The sequence below is a fragment of the Moschus berezovskii genome, chromosome 2 (genome assembly GCF_049115385.1).
Source record: "Moschus berezovskii isolate FMDL1 chromosome 2, NW_MosBer_1.0, whole genome shotgun sequence".
NCBI lineage: Eukaryota > Metazoa > Chordata > Mammalia > Artiodactyla > Moschidae > Moschus > Moschus berezovskii.
In genome coordinates this window covers 118231855-118253825 of record NC_142461.1, presented here as the reverse complement: position 1 = coordinate 118253825, position 21971 = coordinate 118231855, and the positions used below count along the sequence as shown (strand labels likewise).

The 21971-nt window shown below is 37.5% G+C and overlaps 1 protein-coding gene across 3 annotated transcripts in view; it reads left to right on the top strand.

Moving 5' to 3' along the window:
• The window catches only part of LNPK (lunapark, ER junction formation factor), a 97960-nt gene that overhangs the window by 33930 nt on the left and 42059 nt on the right, over positions 1 to 21971 (top strand). For all 3 annotated transcript variants that reach the window (XM_088830233.1, XM_055397005.2, XM_088830236.1), the window contains 2 exons: positions 6748 to 6831; positions 6911 to 6962. In XM_088830233.1, coding sequence (XP_088686359.1) covers positions 6748 to 6831; positions 6911 to 6962 — 136 coding nt within the window. The remainder of the gene's footprint in view (positions 1 to 6747; positions 6832 to 6910; positions 6963 to 21971) is intronic.

The following is a 21971-nucleotide window of genomic DNA, read 5'->3' as shown; positions in this document are numbered from 1 at the left end:
GGCCGTGTTATAAGTATGTTATGGGCCTTGTCTCTTATAATAGTTATTCTTACAAGTAAATGTTAGTAAGTTTATTTATTATTTATTATTTTTTAAGGACTTCTTTTGCTTTCTTCCAAAGTTTATTTCATGGAATGTCACTCACAGTATACTATAGTATACTCTGTACAGAATCCTGTACAAAGTGACATTCCATGAAATAAATTTTGGAAGCAAAAAAAGTCCTTAAATTGACAATTTTAGCATATGATTCTGTATGGGGCTATTAACCTCACTAGAAATTTCAAATGTTACATTTTTATATTACCCAATAATATTTGCTGGCATTTTCCAGTGTTTGAATATTCACTGTAGGCTACAGATCTTTGTAAATACTTTAACAGAAGAAATGCAGAGAGAGAAGTTAGTGTTATTGTAGAATATGCCTATGTGAAATCAAAAAATAATTTAAAATCTGAATTATTAAAAAAATATTGATTTCAACAGCAAAACTAAAATCAGAGTAAGCAGACAATATTTTCTGGTTCAAAATTGGGAAAGGAGTATGTCAAGGCTGTATATTGTCACCCTGCTTTTTCAGCTTATATGCAGAGTACATCATGTGAAATGAGGCTGGATGAAGCTCAACCTGGAATCACGATTGCCAGAAGAAATATCATAACCTCAGATAGGCAGATGACACCCACCCTAATGGCAGAAAACGAAGAGGAACTGAAGAGCCTCTTGATGAAGGTGAAAGAGGAGAGTGAAAAAACTGGCTTAAAACTCAACATTCAAAAAATGAAGATCATGGCAACTGGTCTCATCACTTCATGGCAAATAGGTTGGGAAACAATGGAAACAGTGAGAGACTTTATTTTTTGGGCTCCAAAATCACTGGATGGTGACTGCAGCCGTGAAATTAACAGATGCTTGCTCCTTGAAATACAAGCTATGACATACCTAGAAATGTATTAAAAAGCAGAGACATCAGTTTGCTGACAAAAGTGCATATAGTCAAAGCTATGATTTTTCTAGTAGTCATGTATGGATATGAGAGTTGTACCACAAAGAAGGATGAGCACGGAAGAATTGACACTTTTGAACTGTGGTGCTGGAGAAGACACTTTAGAGTTCCTTTGGACAGCAAGGAGATCAAATCAGTCAATCCTAAAGGAAATCAACCTGGAATATTCATTGGCAGGACTGATGCTTAAGCTGAAGCTCCAATACTTTGGCCATCTGATGAGAAGAGCCGACTCATTGGAAGGGACCCTGATGCTGGGAAAGATTGAAGGCAGGAGGAGAAGGGGACGACAGAGGATGAGATAGTTGGATGGTGTCACTGATTCAGTGGCCATTAGTTTGAGCAAACTCTGGGAGATGATGGAGGACAGAATCCTAGCATTCTGCAGTCCATGGAGTTGCAAAGAGTTGGACATGCCTGAGCGACTGAACAACAGCAAGGCATTATTTTATCATTTTAAAAATATGTGTTTAAATGTGAAACATGTACCCTAAAGCTGTGAATTGAAGATGCTTTTGGGCACACTCTTAATAATTTGACCAAAGTCAATACAAAAAAGACATTTTTAAAGAAAATGTTATGTATTTATTTTCTGCTTCACTGAGTTTTCCTTGCTGTGTGTGCGCTTTCTCTAGTTTCAGTGAGCAGGGGCTGCTCTTCACTGTGGTGGGCTTCTCGTTGCAGTAGCTTCTCTTGTTGTGTAGCATGGGCTCTTGGACATGCAGTCTTCAGTAGCTGCAGTTTGTGGGCTTCATTGGTTGTGGTGCCTCGGCTTAGTTGCTCTGTAGCATGTGGGATCGTCCCAGACCAGGGATCAAACTGGTGTCCCCTGCATTGGCAGGCAGATTCTTAACAAATGGAGCACCAGGGAAGTCCAAAAGACATTTTTCTCTTTTTTAAAAATTTTATTTTTTAATATATTTTTGGCTGCATTGGGTCTTTGTTGCTATGCGGGCTTTTCTCTAGTTATGGCGAGCAGGAGCTGCTCTCTAGCTGCAGTGTGCAGGCTTCTCATTGCAGTGGCTTCTCTTGTTATGGAGCATGGGCTGTAAGGCATGTGGGCTCAGTAGATGTGGCTCCTGGACTCTAGAACATAGCCTCAGTAGTTGTAGTGCATGATCTTAGTTGCTCCGGGGCATGTGCGATCTTCCCGACTCAGGGATTGAATATGTGTCTCCTGCATTGGTAGGTGGATTCTTGACCACTGAGCCACCAGGGAAACCCCAAAAGACGTTTTTCTACATGTGGAATATTCATTATGAAACAAGGATCAAGAATATTAGATAGGGCAATTAATGCTTTGTGCGTTTTAAAATTTTATTTCAAGAATTATAATTTAAATATTGTAGAATTATCTCTCAAAATAAAAAAATATGACATTTATTTTGTGTTAGTGTTCCCCTCTTTTAGTGTTCTCTGATGAAATTCTGTATCAGGTAGAAATAATTTTTATATGTTCTCAAAATATATAAGCTTGCCAAAATAATGTTGATTCATAATAAATAATCATGTTTTATTTTTCTCTTTTTTATATTATTTAAATTTTTGGCTGTGCTGGATCTTTGTTGCTGCACAGGCTTTTTTTCTAGTTGCAGCAAGTGGAGGTTACTCTCTACTTTCGGTGCACAGGCTTCTCATTGCTGTGGCTTCTCTTGTTGAGGAGTACAGGCTCGGGCTTTAGTATTTGTGGTACGTGGGCTCAGTAGTTGCAACTCCTGGCTCTGTAGCACAGGTTCAGTTCTTATGATGCATGGGCTTAGCTACCCCGTGGCATGTGGAAGCTTCCCGGATTAGGGATCAAACTTGTATCTCCTGCATTGGTAGGTGGATTCTTTACCACAGAGCATCAGGGATGGGGAAACAGTGACAGACTATTCTTTTGGGCTCCAGAATCACTGCAGATGGTGACTGCAGCCATGAAATTAAAAGATGCTTGCTCCTTGGAAGAAAAGCTATGACTAACCTAGACAGCGTATTAAAAAGCAGAAACATTACTTTGCCAACAAAGGTCAAAGCTGTGGTTTTTCCAGTGTTCATGTATGAATGTGAGAGTTGGACGATAAAGAAAGCTGAGCACCAAAGAATTGATGCTTTTGAACTATGGTGCTGGAAAAGACTCTTGAGAGTCCCTTGGACAGCATGGAGATCCAACCAGTCCATCCTAAAGGAAATCAGTCCTGAATATTCATTGGAAGACTGATGCTGAAGCTGAAACTCCAATACTTTGGCCACCTGATGTGAAGAACTGACTCATTTGAAAAGACCCTGATGCTGGGAAAGATTGAAGGCAGGAGGAGAAGGGGAAAACAGAGGATGAGATGGTTGGATGGCATCACCGACTCAATGGACATGAATTTGAATAAACTCTGGGAGTTGGTGATGGACAGAGAGGCCTGGCATGCTGCAATCCATGGGGTCGCAAAGAGTCGAACACAACCGAGCGACTGAACTGAACTGAACTGACCCAGGGACTCCCTCTCTATATTAAATAAAAAACTTGAAACTGTCAATATAATCATATTACAGAAAAGCAATCCATTCTTTGTTACATCATTCATTATTATTTAAAGTGTGTAAAATATTTTGAAGAATACAGAGTAATTTATAATTTCAGGTATTCTGAGAATTCAATTTCTCATTCCTGAGTCCTGATATTAATATGTTGGGTAGTTGAAAACGTGTTTGAAAACTTGTTTCAGATCCACTCTGAAAAATTGATGTAATCTCTGAAGATTGTGTGTTTTGTGTTAGGTACTATTGTAGACTCTCCTATATTATTTAAATTTCACAACAGTGTTATGAGAAAATAGTATTATTTTTTCAGCTCTGCAAAAGGAGAAACTGGGGCTGACAGATTTGCTTAAAGTCTTTCTACAGCTAATTAAGAATGGAGATGTCCTTTGAACCTAGATCTTTTCTGATGATGTGGTTTCAAGTTTGTATTCTTCCCACTGATCAGATGTCTCTCTATATGAAGCAGATTATTCGCTTAAAATGTAGTAGGAATAACTGTGTTAATTGAGCTATTACATGAAAAAATATTTTTGATGCGAAGAACTGACTCATTTGAAAAGACCCTGATGCTGGGAATGATCGAGGACAGGAGGAGAAGGGGACAACCGAGGATGGGATGGTTGGATGGCATCACTGATGGACGTGAGTTTGGGTAGACTCTGGGAGTTGGTGATGCAGGGAGGCCTGGCGTGCTGAGGTTCGTGGGGTTGCAAAGAGTCGGACACGACTGAGCGACTGAACTGAAATGCAAAAGAGAATGGATTTGTATTTTTTATTTTTTAAAATTATTTTAAGACATTCAGAAAACAAAGATCATGGCATCTGGTCCCATCACTTCATGGGAAATAGATGGGAAAACAGTGGAAGCAGTGTCAGACTTTATTTTTTTGGGCTCCAAAATCACTGTGGATGCTGATTGCAGCCATGAAATTAAAAGACGCTTACTCCTTGGAAGGAAAGTTATGACCAACCTAGATAGCATATTAAAAAGCAGAGACATTACTTTGCCAACCAAGGTCTGTCTAGTCAAGGCTATGGTTTTTCCCGTGGTCATGTATGGATGTGAGAGTTGGACTGTGAAGAAAGCTGATCACCGAAGAATTGATGCTTTTGAACTGTGGTGCTGGAGAAGACTCTTGAGAGTCCCTTGGACTGCAAGGAGATCCAACCAGTCCATTCTAAAGGAGATCAATCCTGGATGTTCATTGGAAGGACTGATGCTAAAGCTGAAACTCCAATACTTTGGCCACCTCATGTGACGAGTTGACTCACTGGAAAAGACTCTGATGCTGGGAGGGATTGGGGGCGGGAGGAGACGGGGACGACAGAGAATGAGATGGCTGGATGGCATCACTGACTCGATGGACATGAGTTTGAATGAACTCCAAGAGTTGGTGATGGACAGGGAGGCCTGGCGTGCTGTGATTCATGGGGTCGCAGAGAGTCGGACACGACTGAGCGACTGAACTGAACTGAACTGAAAGAGGCTTCCTAGGTGGTCCTAGTGGTAAAGAACCCACTTGCTAGTGCAGGAGATGCTGGAGACGCGGGTTCGATCCCTGATGAGGAAGAAGATCCCCTGGAGGAGGAAATGGCAACCCACTCTGGTACTCTTGCTGGAGAATTCCATGGACAGAGGAGCCTGGCAGGCTGCAGTACATGGGGTCCCAAAGAATTGGACATGACTGGGTGACTGAGTACAAAGTAGAATAAAAGCTACAGTTGGCATCCTTAGTTGTACAAGCAATATTTTAAGTGATCATTCCTCACATATAGTATTGTAGCTATTGTATTGTGTACATATGAACCACTTTCATTATTACATATAATTTTGTTGTTATAACAGTGGTCTGGACTATAAAAATTAATTTGTAGAGGTCAGGGATTCAGTTCTTTGCTATTTCATGTAGATTATGTTCATTTGGGGATAGATCACATCTTGCCTTCTGTCCCCATTCCCAGTTTTTCCCCAACCCTAAAGAAGTAATGTTAAGAACATTTTCTTTACATCAGAAATTTAGATGTGCTTGTTTTAAGACTTTATGATAATTTTGAAGTAATTAGAAAAATGTTTTAGTTTCACTAAACCAAGATTAATAAATCATTCATCTAAGCACTTTAACTTCTTAAATATTATATTGAGTTTTTAATGAGAAATGTATTAACTACTATTGTGGCAGCATATTTTAGTTATAGTTTAACTTGGTAAATGTGCTCTGCTTTGCATTTTAAAATAAATGTCCTTTGTAATAAACATGACATTTAATGAATCTAAGTGGCTGTCAGTGGTCACTGAAAAGGAAAAGTTCTTCCAAGTTTTGCAAAAGCATTTTCATTCTGTATATTAGCTATCTGTCATAATTATGACTGTCCTGCTTTAAAGTAAAACTTTTTCTGATATTGGGCTTTAACTGCTAAAATGATGCTTTACTAGTGATTACTTTTGAAATTAAACCCACATATTAAGCCATAAAGTGACTTGAGTGCATTGTAAATAAAATGCTATAATAATGAAGTGCTTTAATTATAGTCACTAGTGTGAGCATAGAACTCAGTAAAATTTTTACTTAAATTCTTACTGTGTTCTGTTTTTTCCCTCTAAAGTTGTTTGAATCTAAGTAAAAAAGGGAGAGCTTCACCTTTTAAAGTCATTTGAGCAAATTCCATGAGAGAGCATGGCTGTTCTCCCAGTTACTGAGTTTACCCTGAATTTTGCAGCAAGCTAATTGCTTCTGCTAATAAATAATCTAAAATCGATGCTGACAGCAGTTAATTGGCACAGAGATTTTATTTTGTAAAGCTCTTGGCTAACGACCTTCTTTAAATTAATAGCATTAAGTGCCATGAGGAAATAAATCTGAGGAATTGCCTGTCATTTGCTTGTCATGTCTAATAACTTCCAATAATGATGGCTGATAGATTTTTGCACATTCCATTATTGAAGTTGGTGCATGTAATTATTCTCCTCATTATACGTAAACAATTAGCAATATTTGGTATTTCCTTGTAGTAAAGCTGTTAAATACAAGTAGCATATTAGAGGTTAGAAGCCATTTTAAATTCTGAATTTTATTATTTGAATGTAGGAAGTCTTTCATGCTATCTGGATGGATTATGTGATATTTATTTAAGCCTTGTACTTGAATACTTTTTGAATAGGACTTTTAAAAATATGAAGTGTATGAGTGTTTTAAAATGTGACAATTTGTGGAAATTTTTGTTTGTAGCTTGAAGAAGTCATGGAAAAAGAAACTTATAAAACAGCTAAATTAATTCTTGAAAGGTTTGATCCAGATTCAAAGAAAGCAAAGGTAAGGCTGTGATATCACCATTTTATTATAAATTGTCCATTGTAGTAGGACACTGTAATAACATTACTGTATTTGATAGGAGTTTGAGCCACCTTCTGCTGGAGCAACTGTAACTCCAAGACCTGGACAAGGTAAATAAACTTTGTAGAAACTGCTGCTGCTGTTGGAAAGATCCCTATTTACCCAAGTGAGTTCAAAAGTGTGATAGAGGTGTGAAAAGCTTAATGTAAAATGCTTTTATATTAATTTGTATTTGGTTATTTGGGATATTACTTAAAGTAGATGGCAGTAAGTTTATTTCATTTTCATTAAAGATGTTATCTGTTGAGATTAAATATATAGCTGGTTACAGTCTTTTGAAATTTAAGTGATTTCACCAATATTTTGTAATTCCCCCCACTTTAAATAAGAGTCTCCTGGAATATCTGCCATTATGAAAATTCCTACATCTTTATGATTTATTTTTGAGGAAATTAAATGAAGATTTTTGTTAAATTTGAGTTTCTTCTAAAATAACACTTTTAGTTAGGAAGAGGAAAATAATTTAGAAATGAGAAGAATATTGAATTACTGCTATATAATAGCATTAACTCTTGCTTTTTGAGGTTATATTGCCAGATTACTAGTGAAACAATTATTGTATCATTAAATTTTATGTAATTTAAAAAATGTTATTGATTTAAGTGTTTATATAAAGAATTCCCATGACTACTGTGTGAAAAGATATTTTTGAGTTTGCATTGGCTTCCCTTTTTGTTCTCGTCTCTAGGATATAATAATACATAGGCATACCTCAGAGATATTGCAGGTTTGGTTCCAGACCACCCCCCAAAAGTAAATATTGAAATAAAGTGAGTCACATGAACTTTTTGGTTTCTTGGTATATATTAAAGTTATGTTTACACCATACTATAGTCTGTTAAGTGTGCAATAGCATTATGTCAAGAAAAAAATATATATCCCTTAATTAAAAAGCACTTTGTTGCTGAAAAATGCTAGTCATCATCTGATAATGCAGAGTTGTCATAAACCTTCAATTTGTATAGTTTATTTTGTAAAAAAAAAAAAGACAAAAGAACTCAGTATATGTAAAGCACAATAAAGTGAAGCACCGTAAAATGAGGTATTCCTGTAGTTTGTAAGGCTTTTGTTGCAATACAGAATATATTGTATTTAATTTTTACTCTTATAAATCATCAGAACTGGAGCCTGGTTAATAAAGTTAGGGTGATATTTAGAACTTTGAGAAGTCAGTACTTTTATTAATTTCCATAGTGACCAGGGGTATTAATAAGCCATAATAGTTTTGGGTATTCTAATTGGTGGAGGTTTGTGGAAAGAATCTCATCTCTGCCATCTTTCATAAGTAGAATTCTGGTTAATAGAAATATTAGCCTGCTCTTTTGATGAATATAGAAGTTTATCAAAAGTTATGTTAAAGTTTAAAGATGATTAAAATAAATTAATTTTAGGGAATTCCCCGGTGGTCCAGTGGTTAGGACTCTGCACTTCCACTGCAGGGAGTATGGGTTCAGTCCCTGGCTGGGGAACTAAGATCCAGCAAGCTTCATGGCATGGCCAAAGAAAAGAAAATTATTGCAGTGTAACACCTAATTTCATAATCAGTTAAAATTTTTTTACAATTTATACTTCTTACTAGTAATTATAAAAAATATTGTGGCCTGCAGGCCAGGTTTCTATACTTTTACTTTTGTAACTGTTACTAACTTTACAAAAATGCTTTTTAAATAACCTTCATGAATATATTTTTAAAATGTGATATTTTGCAGAACTGATGCTGTTACTTTAAAAAAAGTCTATTTTCTCTCATTATAAAAGAACAGATGTATGACTTTCTTAAGCATTTGTTAATAATTAATCATCATTAATTCATTGAAGAATCGGAACTTGTCTTTCCTTAGAAACTTTTGAAACTCAAACTTTTTTCTTCTGATGTCGTACTGTAACTATAGAAAAACCATCTCTGGTCTCTCTGATTTGGATTCCTGAAGCACTACTTTTGGATATTCTTTTAGGGAGATACAAAGAGTTGGACACGACTGAGCGACTGAACTGAACTGAACATTTAGCTATAGTACAAATGAATTGTTCACTTAAAAAAATGTATTAAATAACTCTTATTTGTAGACACCAGGGGAAATAAAGAGATGAATATAGTATGGCTTTGACCTTAAGAAGCTTATAATCTATTTTTTAAAGTATTTTTTCTGGGGTACATTATTCTAGTATTCCTAACTTTTCCAGGTCTGTAGATATTAATTACTATTTGGAATATTTTCCCCTATTTAAAAAAAATTCTAAACTACATCTCAACTTTATTCCCCTAATTGAGAATTATAGTTTTCATGTTAATTTGATGTTGTTACTATTGTTTTGATAGGTGACTTAGTCATACATTTTATTTATGTTTAAGTTCTGTGTTTGTTTGAGTTTAAAATTGTCTTTATTTCTTTGCTTTAAACCATTGTTAGTCCCTCCCTCCCTTCCTTTTTTCCTCCCTCCTTCCCCATTACTCTTTTCTCTCCCTTTTTTTTGCTTTTGTTTCTTTCACCTATTTCTGAGCTTATGTAATAGGAAAGGGGGAAAGCTACTAAAGGGTGTTTGTATGTACATTATGTGGCCCTTGAACAGATCTGCTCTCCAAACTGAATCTAATTGGGGTGTCCTTATTTTACTACCTTTCTTTAATGTTTACTAAACCAGAACTTAGATTCATGTATAACAGCTTTCTCTCATTTTTTATTATTTAAGTGTAAATGATATATATTATGGGCTTCCCAGGAGGTGCTAGTGGTAAAGAACCTGGATGCCAGTGCAGGAGATGTAAGAGATGTGGGTTCAATCCTTGGGTCGGGAGGCTCCCCTGGAGGAGGGCGTGGCAACTCACTGCAGTATTTTTGCCTGGAGAATCCCATGGATAGAGTAGCCTGGTGTGCTATAGTCCATAGGGTCGAAAAGAGTTGAACATGACTGAAGTGATTTAACATGATATATATTATACTAAGATTTATTATGAAATTTTGTGAATAGTATTTTTTGATTTGTTTAGGTTTAGCACTAAAAGGAATATGGTATTTACTGACATAATACTAACCTGACTGCCTGCATCCTACCCCCCTTTTTATCTCTTGTATTTATTTTTTTAAAAATTACTGAAGTATAGTTGACATACAGTATTGGTTTCAGGTGTACAACATAGTGATTCAGTGTTTATATGCATTAAAAAATGCTCTCCTTGGAAAGTATAGCACCCATCTGTCACCATACAAAGTTTTATAATACTATTGACTATATTCTTCATGCTGTACATTATATTTTATCCTCAAAACTTATTTATTATGTAACTGGAAGTTTGTACCTTTTAATCTTCACCTATTTTGACCATTTGCCAACTCCCCATTTCTCTGGCAACTACCAGTTTGTTCTCTGTGTCTGAGTCTTGTTTCTGTTTTGTTTGTTTGTTTTGGTTTTTAGGTATGACGTATAAGTGAAATCATCTGGTTTTTACCTTTCTTTGCCTGACTTTCTTCATTTACCAGAATAACCCATAGGTCCATTCATGTTGTTGTGTATGGCAAGATTTCATTCTGTTTTATGGCTGAGTAGTAGTCCATTATATACATAAATGTATACCATATTTTCTTTATCTATGGGTGGACACTTAGTTTGCTTCCATATCTTGCTATTTGACATAATGTTGCAATGAACATAGGTGTGCATATATCTTTTCAAATTAATATTTTTGTTTTCTTCAAATAGAAACCCAGGAGTGGAATTACAGGATCTTCTGGAAGTTCTTTTTATTTTTTGAGCAACCTTCATATTGTTTTCTATAGTGGCTGCACCAATTTATCCCACCAACATGTGAGGGTTCCTTTTTCTCTTTGCCAACACTTTTTATTTGTTGTCTTTTTGGTAATAGCCATTTTGACACGTGTGAGGTGGTACCTCATCATGATTTTGATTTGCATTTCCCTGATAATTAGTGATATTAAGCAACTTTTCATGATTCTGTTGGTCATCTGTGTGTCGTCTTTGGAAAAATGTCTCTTCTGTTCCTCTGCCCATTTTTTAATCAGATTGCTTGGTTTTTTGATATTGAGTCATGTATATTATTTGTATATTTTCTATATTAGCCCTTTGTTGGATATATCACTTGCAAATATCTTTTCCCCATAAAAAGGTTGCCTTTTTGTTTTGTTGTTGTTTTTCTTTGCTATGCAAAAGCTTTTAGTTTGATTAGTCCTGTTTGTTCATTCTTGCTTTTATTTCCCTTGCCTGAGGAGATGGATACAAAAAGATATGCTGTTGTCAGGATTTATTGCCTATGTTTTCTTACAGGGGTTTTATATTTTTAGTCTTTAATGCATTTTGAGTTTATTTTTGTATATGGTATAAGAAAGTGGTCTAGTTTGATTCTTTTGCATTTAACTGTCCAATTTTACCAACACTATTTATTGAAGAGACTTTCACCACTTAATATTTTTGCCTCCTTTGTCATAGATTAATTGACTATAATCATGGCCTATTCCTGAGCTTTGTTCCATTCCATTGATCTGTGTGACTGCTTTTGTGAACACTGCACTATTTTGATTAGTATGTGTGCATGCATGCTCAGTCACTTTGTTGTGTCTGGCTCTTTGCGACTCCATGGACTTCAACCTGCCAGGCAAGAATACTAGAGTGGGTTGCCATTTCCTCCTCCAAGAGATCTTCCCAACCCAGAGACTGAACCCATGTCTTCTGCATTGGCATGTGTGCTAAGCTGCTTCAGTTGTATCTGTTTGCTACCTCATAGACTGTAGCCCACGAGGCTCCTCTGTCCATGGGATTCTGCAGGCAGGAATACTGGTGTGGGTTACCATGCCCTCCTCCAGGGGATCTTCCTGACCCAGGGATCAAACCCATGTCTCTTATGTCTCCTGCATTGGCAGGTGGGTTCTTTACCACTAATGCCATCTCGGAAACCCTTTGATTATTGTAGCTCTGTAGTATAATTTGAACTCTGGGAGTATCCTAACTCTTTGTTCTTCTTTGCGTATTTGGAGTCTTTTGTGGTTCCATATCAATTTTAGGATTATTTGTTCTAGTTCTGTGTAAAATGCCATTGATATTTTGATAGAGATTGCATTAAATCTGTAGATGACTTTTTGTAGTATGGACATTTTGAGTGTTGATTCTTCCAACCCATGAGCATGGTATATCTTTCTATTGTTTCATTATCAATTTTTTTCATTAGTATCTTACAGTTTTCAGAGTACAGGTCTTTCACCTTCTTACTTAAATTTATTCCTAGTTATTTTATTCTTTTTGATGCAATTATAAATGGGATTGTTTTCTTAATTTTTTTCCTTTCTGATAGTACATTATTAGTGTATAGAAATGAAACAGACTTCCATATATTAAATTTGTATCCTTCAACTTTATTGAATTCATAAGTTGGTTTGAAAGATTTTTTGTGATGTCTTTAGGGTTTTGTATATTCAGTATCATGTTCTCTGCAAATAGTGACAGTTTTATTTCTTCTCTTCCAATTTGGGTTCTTTTTCTTGTCTGATGGCTGTGGCAGGGACTTTCAATACATGTTGAGTAAATGTGGTGAGAGTGGGCATTTTTGTCTCTTTCCTGATCTTAGAGGAAAAGGTTTCAGCTTTCTCTGCTGAGTCTTAGTCATCAGTTCAGTTCAGTCACTCACTAGTGTCCAACTCTTTGCGACCCCATGGACTGCAGCATGCTAGGCCTTCCTGTCCATCACCAATTCCCGGAGTTTACTCAAACTCATGTCCATTGAGTCAGGGATGCCATCCAATCATCTCATTCCCTGCCATCCCCTTCTCCTGCCCTCAGTCTTTCCCAGCATCAGGGTCTTTTCCAATGAGTCAGTTCTTCACATCAGGTGGCCAGATTATTGGTGTTCAGCTTCAACATCAGTCCTTCCAATGAATATTCAGGACTGATTTCCTTTAGGATTGACTGGTTGGATCTCCTTGCAGTCCAAGGGACTCTCAAGAGTCTTCTCCAACACCACAGTTCAAAAGCATCAATTCTTCAGCACTCGGCTTTCTGTACAGTCCTACTCTCACATCCATACACGACTACTGGAAAAATCAGAGCTTTGATTAGGCGGATCTTTGTTGGCAAAGTAATGTTTCTGCTTTTTATATGCTGTCTAGGTTGGTCATAACTTTTCTTCCAAGGAGCAAGTGTCTTTTAATTTCATGGTCGCAGTCACTATCTGCAGTGATTTTGAAGCCCCCCAAAATTGAATCATCACTGTTTCCACTATTTCCCCATCTATTTGCCATGAAGTGATGGGACCAGACCACGATCTTAGTTTTCTGAATGTTGAGTTTTAAGCCAACTTTTTCACTCTCCTCTTTCACGTTCATCAAGAGGCTCTTTAGTTCTTCTTCACTTTCTGCCATAAGGGTGTTGTCATCTGCATATCTGAGGTTATTGATATTTCTCCCGGCAGTTTGATTCCAGCTTGGGCTTCATCTAGCCCAGCATTTCTCATGATGTACTCTGCATGTAAGTTAAATAAGCAGGGTGTCTTATATGGACTTTATTATATTGAGTTACATTTCCACCATACCCATTTTGTTGAGAGTTTTTATCATAAGTGGATGTTGGACTTTGTCAAATCCTTTTTCTACATATATTGAGATAATCATGATTTTTATCTTTTTATCTTGTTAACATGGTGTATAACATTAATTGATTTTTGGATATTGAACCATCCTTGCATCCTTGGGATAAACCCCACTTGATTGTGGTGTATGATCCTTTTAATGTATTGTTCAATTTGGTTTGCTAGTATTTTATTGAAGATTTTTGCATCTTTGTTTATCCAGGAGTATTGGCTTATAATATTTTTATAGTGTTTTTATCTGATTTTGGTGTAAGGGTAAAGGGAACACTGTTGGAATGAATTTGGGAGTGATCCTTCTTTTTTGGGATAGTTTGAGAAGGATAGGTATTTATTCTTCTTTAAATGTTTGATAGAATTCTTCTATGAAGCCATTTGGTCCTGGACTTTTGTTGGGGTTTGTTTGATTACCAATTCAATTTCATTATTGATAACTATAGTCTTCATATTTGTTATTACTTTATGATTCAGTCTTGGGAGAGTGTATGTTTCTGGGAGTTCATCCATTTTGTGGTGGTGGTGGTGGTGGGTTAGTTGCTAAGTTGTGTCTGACTCTTGCAACCCCATGAACTGTAGTTTGCCATGCTCCTCTGTTCATGGGATTTTCCAAGCAAGAATACTGGGGTGGGTTGCCATTTCCTTCTCCAGGGCATATTCCCAACCTAGGGAATGAACCTGGGTCATCTACATTCCAGGTGGTCTCCTGCATTGCAGGTGGAATCTTTACCAACTGAGCCACCAGGGAAGCCTTTGTGCATTTTATTGGCTTATAATTATTCATAGTAATCTTTTATGATTCTTTCTGTGGTATTTTGGTTGTGTTGATTGTAACTTCTTTTATTTCTGATTTTATTTATTTGGGTCCTGTCTTTTTTTTCTTGATGAGTCTGGCTAAAGTTTTATCAATTTTGTTTATCTTTTCAAAGAATCAGTTTTTAGTTTCACTGATCTTTATTATTTTTTAGTTTCTTTCATTTATTTCTGCTCTGATCTTTATTAGTTTCTTCCTTCTGGTAACTTTGGGGTTTTGTTTATTCTTTTTTTCCCCCAGTTTCTTTAGGTGTAATATTAAATGGTTTACTTGAGATTTTTCTTATTTCTTGAGTAGGCTTGTATCACTGTAAACTTAGCTGTTAGAACTGCTTTTGCTGTGCCCCATAGATTTGATATGTTGTATTTCTGTTTTCATCTCAAGGGATTTTTTAATTTCCCATTTGATTTCTTTGCTGACCAGTTTGTTGTTTAGTAGCATATTGCTTAGCCTCTATCTGTTTGTATTTTTCTATTTTTTTTTCTTGTAATTGTTTTCTAGCCTTATACTGTTGTGGTCAGAAAAGATGCTTGATATAATTTCAGTCTTCTTAATTTATTGGGACTTGTTTTGTGGCCAAGCATGTAATCTATCTTGGAGAATGTTCCATGTGCAATTGAAAAGAATATATTCTACTGCTTTTGGATGGAATGTTATATATAAAGTCTTTCTGGTATAATGTATCATGTAAGGCCAATGTTTTAAATTGATTTTTGTTGGGCTTCCCTGGTGTCTCAGAGGTTAAAGCGTCTGCCCCCAGTGCGGGAGACCCGGGTTCGATCCCTGGATTGGGAAGATCCCCTGGAGAAGGAAATGGTAACCCACTCCGGTATTCTTGCCTGGAGAATCCCATGGACAGAGAAGCCTGGTAGGCTACAGTCCACGGGGTCGCAAAGAGTCGGACACGACTGAGCAACTGAACGGAATGGAACGGAATCTATCTATTGATGTAAATGGGGCATTAAAGTTCCCTACTATTATTGTGTATTGTCTCTTTCTCCCTTTATGTCTGTTAATATTTGCTTTATATTTTTAGATGCTTTTAGGTTGGTCACATAGATATTTACAAGTGATATGACTTGTTAGATTCATCCATTTATCCTTGTGTAATGCCCTTTGTTTTTTGTTACAATTTTTGCTTTAAAATCTGTTTTTTTCTTGTAAGTATTGCTGCCCCCGGAGAAGGCAATGGCAAGCCACTCCAGTACTATTGCCTAGAAAATCCCATGGATGGAGGAGCCTGGTAGGCTGCAGTCCGTGGGGTCGCTAAGGGTCAGACACGACTGAGTGACTTCACTTTCACTTTTCACTTTCACACATTGGAGAAGGAAATGGCAACCCACTCCAGTGTTCTTGCCTGGAGAATCCCAGGGACGGGGGAGCCTGGTGGGCTTCCTTCTATGGGGTCACACAGAGACGGACACGACTGAAGTGACTCAGCAGCAGCAGCAGCGTTGCTGCCCCAGCTTTCTTTTTGTTTCCATTTGTATGGAATATCTTTTTCTATTCCTCTGCTTTCCATCTGTAAGTATCTTTAAATCTGAAGTGTCTTGTAGACAGTTTATGTATGGCTTTTGATACTGTAATCCCTTCAGCTATCCATTGTCTTTTGATTACAGTATTTTGTCCATTTATATATAAAGTAATTATTGCCATTTTGTTATTTGTTTCTGGTGTTTTTGTAGTTCTTCTCTGTTTCTTTCTTCTCTTGTGATTTTATTATGGTTGTCTTTAGCATTATGTTTGCATTCTTTTTTTGTTCTGTGTGTGTATTTTGTACTTTTATTTGTTTCTGTATATGTATTATATATTGCTGTTTTAAGTGATGATCTTAAGTTCAAATGCTTTATCAAAGCCCTTGATTTTTACCCCCCACATCATATTTTATGTTTTTGATGTCATATTTCACATTTTTAATTTTGTGTATCCCTTAACTACTAATTGTAGATAAGATGATTTTACTACTTTTGCCTTTCATCCTTTCTACTAGCTTTATAAGTGACTGATCCACTTCCTCCACTATATATTTGCCATTACCAGTGAGACTTTTCTTTCATAATTTTCTTATTTCTAGTTTTCTTTTTTTTTCCTTTCCTCCTAGAGAAGTTGCTTTAACTTTTCTTGTCAGTTCAGTCACTCAGTTGTGTCTGACTCTTTGCAACTCCGTGAACTGCAGCACGCCAAGCTTCCCTGTCCGTCACAAACTCCCAGAGCTTGCTCAAACTCATGTCCATTGCGTCAACGATGCCCTCCAACTATCTCATCCTGTCATCCCCTTCTCCTGCTTTTGATCTTTCCCAGTTCAGGATCTTTTCAAATGAGTCAGCTCTTCGTATCAGGTGGCCAAAGTATTGGAGTTTCAGCTTCAGCATCAGTCCTTCCAGTGACTATTCAGGACTGATTTCCTTTAGGATGGAATGATTGGATCTCCTTGCAATCCAATGGACTCTCAAGAGTTTTCTCCAACACCATAGTTCAAAAGCATCAATTCTCTGGCGCTCAACTTTCTTTATCGTCCAACTCTCACATCCATACACGACCACTGGAAAAACCATAGCTTTGACTGGATGGACCTTTGTTGACAAAGTAATGTCTCTGCTTTTTAATATGCTGTCTAGGTTGGTCCTAGCTTTTCTTCCAAGGGGCAAGAGTCTTTTAATTTCATGGCTGCAGTCACCATCTGCAGTGATTCTGGAGCCCAAGAAAATAAAGTCTTTCACTGTTTCTATTGTTTCCCCATCTGCTTGCCATGAAGTGATGGGACCAGATGCCGTGACCTTAGTTTTCTGAATGTTGAGTTTTAAGCCAGTTTTTTCACTCTCCTCTTTCACGTTCATCAAGAGGCTCTTTAGTTTTTTGCTTTCTGCCATAAGGTTAGTGTCATCTGTATATCTGAGGTTATTGCTATTTCTCCTGGCAGTCTTGATTCCATCTTGTGCTTCATCCAGCCTGGCATTTTGCATGATGTACTCTGCATATAAGTTAAATAAGCAGGGTGACAATATACAGCCTTGATGTACTCCTTCCCCAATTTGGAACCCGTTTGTTGTTCCATGTCTGGTTCTAACTGGTGCTTCTTGATCTGCATACAGGTTGCTCAGGAGATAGGTAAGGTGGTCTGGTATTCCCATCTCTTTCAGAATTTTCCACAGTTTATTGTGATCCACACAGTCAAAGGCTTTGGTATAGTCAATAAAACAGAAGTAGATGTTTTTCTGGAATCCTCTTGCTTTTTCAGTGATCCAGTGGATGTTGGAAATTTGATTTCTGGTTCCTCTGCCTTTTCTAAATCCAGCTTGAACATCTGGAAGTTCATGGTTCACGTACTGTTGAATCCTGGCTTGGAGAATTTTGAACATTACTTTGCTAGTGTGTGAGAGGAGTGCAGTTGTGCGGTAATTTGAGTGTTCTTTGGCATTGCCTTTCTTTGGGATTGAAACTGACCAAATTCCTTTCATTTCTTTGGGAATGAAAACTGACCTTTTCCAGTCCTGTGGCCACTGATGAGTTTTCCAAATTTACTGGCATATTGAGTGCAACACTTTCACAGCATCATCATTTATGATTTGAACTAGCTTAACTGGAATTCCATCACCTCTACTAGCTTTTTGGTAGTGATGATTCCTAAGGCCCACTTGACTTTGCATTCCAGGATATTTGGCTCTAGGTGGATGATCACACCATTCTGGTTACTTGGGTCATGAGGATTTTTTTTTGTCTAGTTCTTCTGTGTATTCTGCCACCTCTTCTTAATATCTTCTGCTTCTGTTAGGGCCATATCATTTCTGTCCTTTATTGTGCCCATCTTTGCATGAAATGTTCCCTTGGTATCTCTAATTTTCTTGAAGAGATCTCTTGTCTTTCCTATTCTATTGTTTTCCTCTATTTCTTTGCACTGATCACTGAGGAAGGCTTTCTTACCTTGCCTTACTATTCTTTGGAACTCTGCCTTCAAATGTGTATATCTTTCCTTTTCTTTTTTGCCTTTAGCTTTTCTTCTTTTCTCAGCTACTTGTAAGGCCTCTTCAGACAGCCATTTTGCCTTTTTGCATTTCTTTTTTTTGGGGATGGTCTTGATCTCTGCCTCCTGTACAGTGTTATGAACCTCTGTCCATAGTTCTTCAGGGACTCTGTGTATCAGATCTAATCCCTTGAATCTATTTCTCACTTCCAGTGTATAGTCGTAAGGGATTTGATTTAGGTCATACATGAATGGTCTAGTGGTTTTCCCTACTTTCTTCAATTTAAGTCTGACTTTTGCAATACGTTCTTGATCTGATCCACAATCAGCTCCTGGTCTCATTTTTGCTGACCAAATAGAGCTTCTCCATCTTTGGCTGCAAAGAATATGATCAGTCTGATTTTGGTATTGACCGTCTGGTGATGTTTATGTGTAGAGTCTTCTCTTTCGTTGTTGGAAGAGGGTGTTTACTAAGACCAGTGAGTTCTCTTGGCAGAACTCTGTTATCTTTTGCCTTGCTTCATTTTGTACCGTAAAGCCAAATTTGCCCGTTACTCCAGGTGTCTCTTGTCTTCCTACTTTTGCATTCCAGTCTCCTATAATGAGAAGATATCTTTTTTGGGTGTTTATTCTAGAAGGTCTTGTAGGTCTTTACGGAACTGTTCAGCTTCAGCTTCTTCAGCTTACTGGTTGGAGCATAAACTTGGATTACTGTAATATTGAATGGTTAGTCTTGGAAATGAACAGAGATCATTCTGTCATTTTTGAGATTGCACCCAAGTACTGCATTTCAGACTCTTGTTGACTGTGAGGGCTACTCCATTTCTTCTAAGGGATTCTTGCCCACAGTAGTAGATATAAGGGTCATCTGAGTTAAATTCTCCCATTCCAGTCCATTTTAGTTCACTGATTCCTCAAATTTTTATGTTTACTCTTGTGATCTTCTGTTTGACCACTTCCGATTTACCTTGATTCATGGACCTAACATTCCAGGTTCCTATGTAGCATTGGACTTTTTTCCATCACCAGGGACATCCACAACTGGGTGTTGTTTTCTCGTTGGCTCAGTCTCTTCATTCTTTCTGGTGTTATTTTCCAGTCTTCTCCAGTAGCATATTGGGCACCTACTGACCTGGGAAGTTCATCTTTCTGTGTCCTGTCCTTTTGCCTTTTCATACTGCTTATGGTGTTCTCAAGGCATGAATACTGAAGTGGTTTGCCATTGCCTTCTCCAGTGGACCAACAAAAAGTTGGAGGAGTTCACTACCAGTGAACCATCCTTACAAGAAAAGTTCATACTGTTCATGGGGTTCTCAATACTGTAGTATTCTTGGCTTGAGAACCCCATGAACAGTATGAACCTTTCTTGTAAGGTTGGTTTAATGGTAATGATCTCCTCCAGCTTTTTTTTGTCTGTAAAACTTTACCTCTCCTTCAATTCTGAATGATAACCTTGCTGTGTAGTTTTCTTGATTGAAGTTTCTTTTTTTCCCTCCATTACTTTGAATATATTTTGCCACTCTCTTCTGACCTGGAAAGTTTCTGCTGAAGAGTTAGCCGACAGTCTTATGGGTAACTAGTTGTTTTTCTCCTGTTGCTTTTAAGATTTTCTCTTTATTTTTTGACATTTTAAATATAATGTGTCTTGGTATGGACCTCATTGGGTTTATCTTCTTTGGCACTGTCTGTTCTTCCAGGACCTGGATGTTTGTTTCCTTCCTCACACTGGGGAAGTTTTAGGCCATTATTTCTTCAGATAACTTCTCTACCCTTTGTCTGTCTCTCTTCCTTCTGAAATTCCTGTAATGCGAATGTTAGTGCACTTACTTGATGTTGTCCCCTAGGTCCCTTACCAGTGGTCCCAGTGTTTTTGGCCCCTGGGATCGGTTTTGCAGAAGACAGTTTTTTCATGGACTGGGGAAGAGAGGTGGTTTCAGGATGATTCAAGCGCATTACACTTATTGTACACTTTCTTTTATTATTACATCAGCTCCACCTCACATCAGACATTAGATCCCAAAGGTTTGAGACTCCTACCTTAAACTGTTCTCATTTTTCTGAGTTATCTTTTTTTCTGTTCAGCATGGGTGGTTTCCACTTTTGTGTCTTTCAGATAACCAATCTGTTCTTTTGTATCATCTAATCTCCCATTGATTCCCTCTAGTGTGTTTTCCATTTGGGTTATTGTACTTCAGCTCTGATTGTTAAGCATATTTTCTATCTCTGTGAAGTTCTCATTGTGGTCATCCATTCTTTAACTGAGTTTGTGGAGCATCTTTATAATTATTGCCTTCAATTCTTTATCAGATAGATTGTTTATTTCCATTTCATTTAGTCATTTTTCTGAGAGTATCTTATTCTTTCATTTGGATCATTCTCATTTGGCCTAATTCTCTGTGTTTGTTTGTGTTAGTTGGGCACATTATATTTCTTGATCTTGGAGAAGTGGTCTTGTGTAGGAGGTGTCCAGGTGCATGCTTTCTTCTGTCCATCAGAAGATGCTTCAGGGGTGTGCCCTTTGTGGAGTATGTGCACCTTTCTATTGTTGCAGGACCAATTGATACGGGTTTGCTGGTATGTGGAGCTGGCCCCTGGGCCCAGGTAGCTGAGATGATGCTTCATGTTATTACTAGGGGTACATTGGTGGACAATGCAGGCTCTTCACATCTGGATCTGAGGCCTGCTGCCATGCAATTTCTGTTAGCACACTAGTAGGTGAGGCAGGCCCCTGGTGTTAATAAGCTCAAGAGAGGATTCCAAAATGGCACCTGCCACTTCTAGTGTCATCAAGGTAATATGAGATCACAAAAGTGGCTGCTGAGAACATCTCAGTCCTCAGGGGGAGTCCCAGCAGAATGTTTTTTAAGATCAGCAGGTTGGTCTGATCCTGGCATCTTTCACACTACTGCCTTGTGCTTAATTTCATATTGTGTTTGTTTTTTCCTGCAACTTTAAAAAGCTATGTCTCAGTTTCCTACACCCTTCTGGCTCTCCCAAATGTGAGCCCTGTTGGTTTTCAAAGTCAGACATTTTGGGGGCTTATCATGGTGCAGGACTCATGGGCTGGGGAGCCCAGTGTGTGGATTGGACTCCTCAGTCCTTGGGGAGAACCTCTGTAGTTGTGATTTTCCTCCCCATTGTGGGTTGCCACACTGGGCTGGTGGGGTGGGTCCTGAATAGACTGTGTCTCTGCCCCTCCTACCTGCTTTTTTATGGCTTCTTTATATCTTAGTTATGGAAAACCTTTTCTTCTTGTCTTCTGGTCATTCTCAGAGATGGTTGCTCTCTAAGTCGTTGTAATTTTGGTGTGCCTGTGGACGGAGGTGAGCTCATGCTCATCCTACTCTGTAATCTTGATATAGGCCCTCTTCCCCCTTTTTAGTAGATTGAATCTTTTTGAACATTTTTATTAGATTTACAGAAAATTTACAAAGCAATAGCTTTGTAAAGAGTTCCCATATACCTTTGCACTGCCTTTTCCATATTATTAATGTCTTATGTTAATGTAGTACATTTGTTAAAATTGATGGACCAGTAACAAAATTGATGAACCAATAATTCACTATTATTAACCTAAAGTCCATGGTTTATAATAATTTCCTTAGTTTTTCCCTGATGTTCTTTCTTTGTTCCAGGATCTCACCCAGGATATCACATTATATTTAGTTGTTATGTTTATTAGGTTTCATTTGGCTGTG